At 49.1% G+C, this 1,612-nt stretch overlaps 1 protein-coding gene across 1 annotated transcript; it reads left to right on the top strand.

Moving 5' to 3' along the window:
• The first annotated feature begins 220 nt into the window (after nt 1-220).
• Nucleotides 221-814, top strand: LOC123067304 (uncharacterized). Its single transcript, XM_044490159.1, has one exon. The coding sequence runs from the start codon at nt 221-223 to the stop codon at nt 812-814; it is 594 nt and encodes a 197-aa protein (XP_044346094.1).
• Nucleotides 815-1,612: the final 798 nt, after the last annotated feature.

The raw sequence follows: 1,612 nt of genomic DNA, 5'->3' as shown, positions 1-1,612 counted from the left end.
CTTAAGGTCAGGCAGTTTTACCACCTCCATTTCAATGAAACAGGGAGCGATCTGCGCCTTCCGTGAAAAAAGGGAATAATTGGGCCGAGCGATACAGGACCAACACGCTGTCTGTTCTTAATTACTTCCACCCGGCCGGTCCATAAGTAGCCCACCTAGAGCTCAAATTGACCAACGCACAGAGTCCTCAAAGATCTGAATATCCAGAAAACCGTCGGCAATGGTGCTTGGGAAGGCATTAGCATGGTGCGGCGGCATCGTCTTGAGTGCGTGCATCATCGTCGGCGTGGTCTTGATCGCCGCTTACAGCTACGCCATTCAGCCCTCCATCACAATCGAGGACGCCTCGCTGACCAGGTTTGCCCTGGCTACCTCCCCGTCGACGGCACTCGGGTACAACATCTCCCTGAGCCTCGCCGTCCGCAACAAGAACTGGGCCACGACCATGAAAAACACAGAGCCGCTGGAGGCTGCGTACAAGTTCGACGGCCAGCAGTTCGACCGCGTGCAGGTCACCGACAAGGGCGACAAGCACACCGCCAAGAAGACCAGGGTGTACCGCCTCGTCACCAGCTCCGACGGCGGCTATGTGGCGCTAGGCAACGCTGGCGTCGCCGAATACAAGAATCAGAACGCAACGGGGGTGTTCGAGCTGGAGGTGATGGTGACCGGCGAGGTGCGCTACACGTGGCAGTTCAAGAAGAACAAGATAGAGGCCACCTGCAAGCTCAAGCTGCAGCTCGACTCGCCGGGGACGGCGGTGTTAAGGTTCGAGAAGGTGAAATGTAAGCTCGCCAAGCAGGAGAAGAAATAGTAGTCATATTGCTAGCATTTCTATGATCCCTTATTTGTTTTAAAATATTTTCGTTGGTGTATTTTGGTTGACATCTGAATTTTTTATATGCTTTTGTTTCCTTTTTCTTGTTATAAATTGTGAACAGCTAGCATTTGCATAAACATTTCTACTTCAAGCATTGGATGTTAGCTATTTTGTACCGCCGTCGTCTCGAAGCAGACTTTCACCCAGCCTTAGGCTGGTCATAGTGGAAAATACCATATACTAGTATCATGCATATGATATTAGTGTATGATACTACACATATAGTGCATAGTATCATATGTGATCTCATTTATTGCCATGAATAACACATAGTAGCATAACATTAATTATGGTACGGTATCTACCTATATTACTATAACCATCTTTCTTTTCTTTAATTGTCTGCCACATAAGTATATTTGCGAGTCCCAAGTGCATGATACGGCTTATGCTACCCTCACTATGGCCAACCTTATATGATACACGGCCGTGTTGATCTCAAGATAATCGGATGGCGCACGAACTACGCTACAAAAGGAGAGCACAGAGAGGTCTGAGTATAATTCATGCAACGCCCTAAAACACCTAACCTCTACGACAATGCTCTCATGATGGATAACGGCACGAAGCCGAGTCCACCATGGACAAGGGTCTTCACCCGGACCCCTGACACGAAAAGAATCATGACGACGACATCTTCAGGAAGAGAGCGGCACCATCATAGGTGGCAAAGTGAGAAGCTTTCGCACGGCAGCTTCCCCGTGTCACGAAGAGGCCTTCATGGCACGTGCA

This window comes from Triticum aestivum, chromosome 3B (genome assembly GCF_018294505.1).
Source record: "Triticum aestivum cultivar Chinese Spring chromosome 3B, IWGSC CS RefSeq v2.1, whole genome shotgun sequence".
In the NCBI taxonomy this organism is placed as follows: Eukaryota; Viridiplantae; Streptophyta; class Magnoliopsida; order Poales; family Poaceae; genus Triticum; species Triticum aestivum.
The sequence above is the reverse complement of the archived record's forward strand: the minus strand, read 5'-3'. Positions and strand labels throughout refer to the sequence as shown.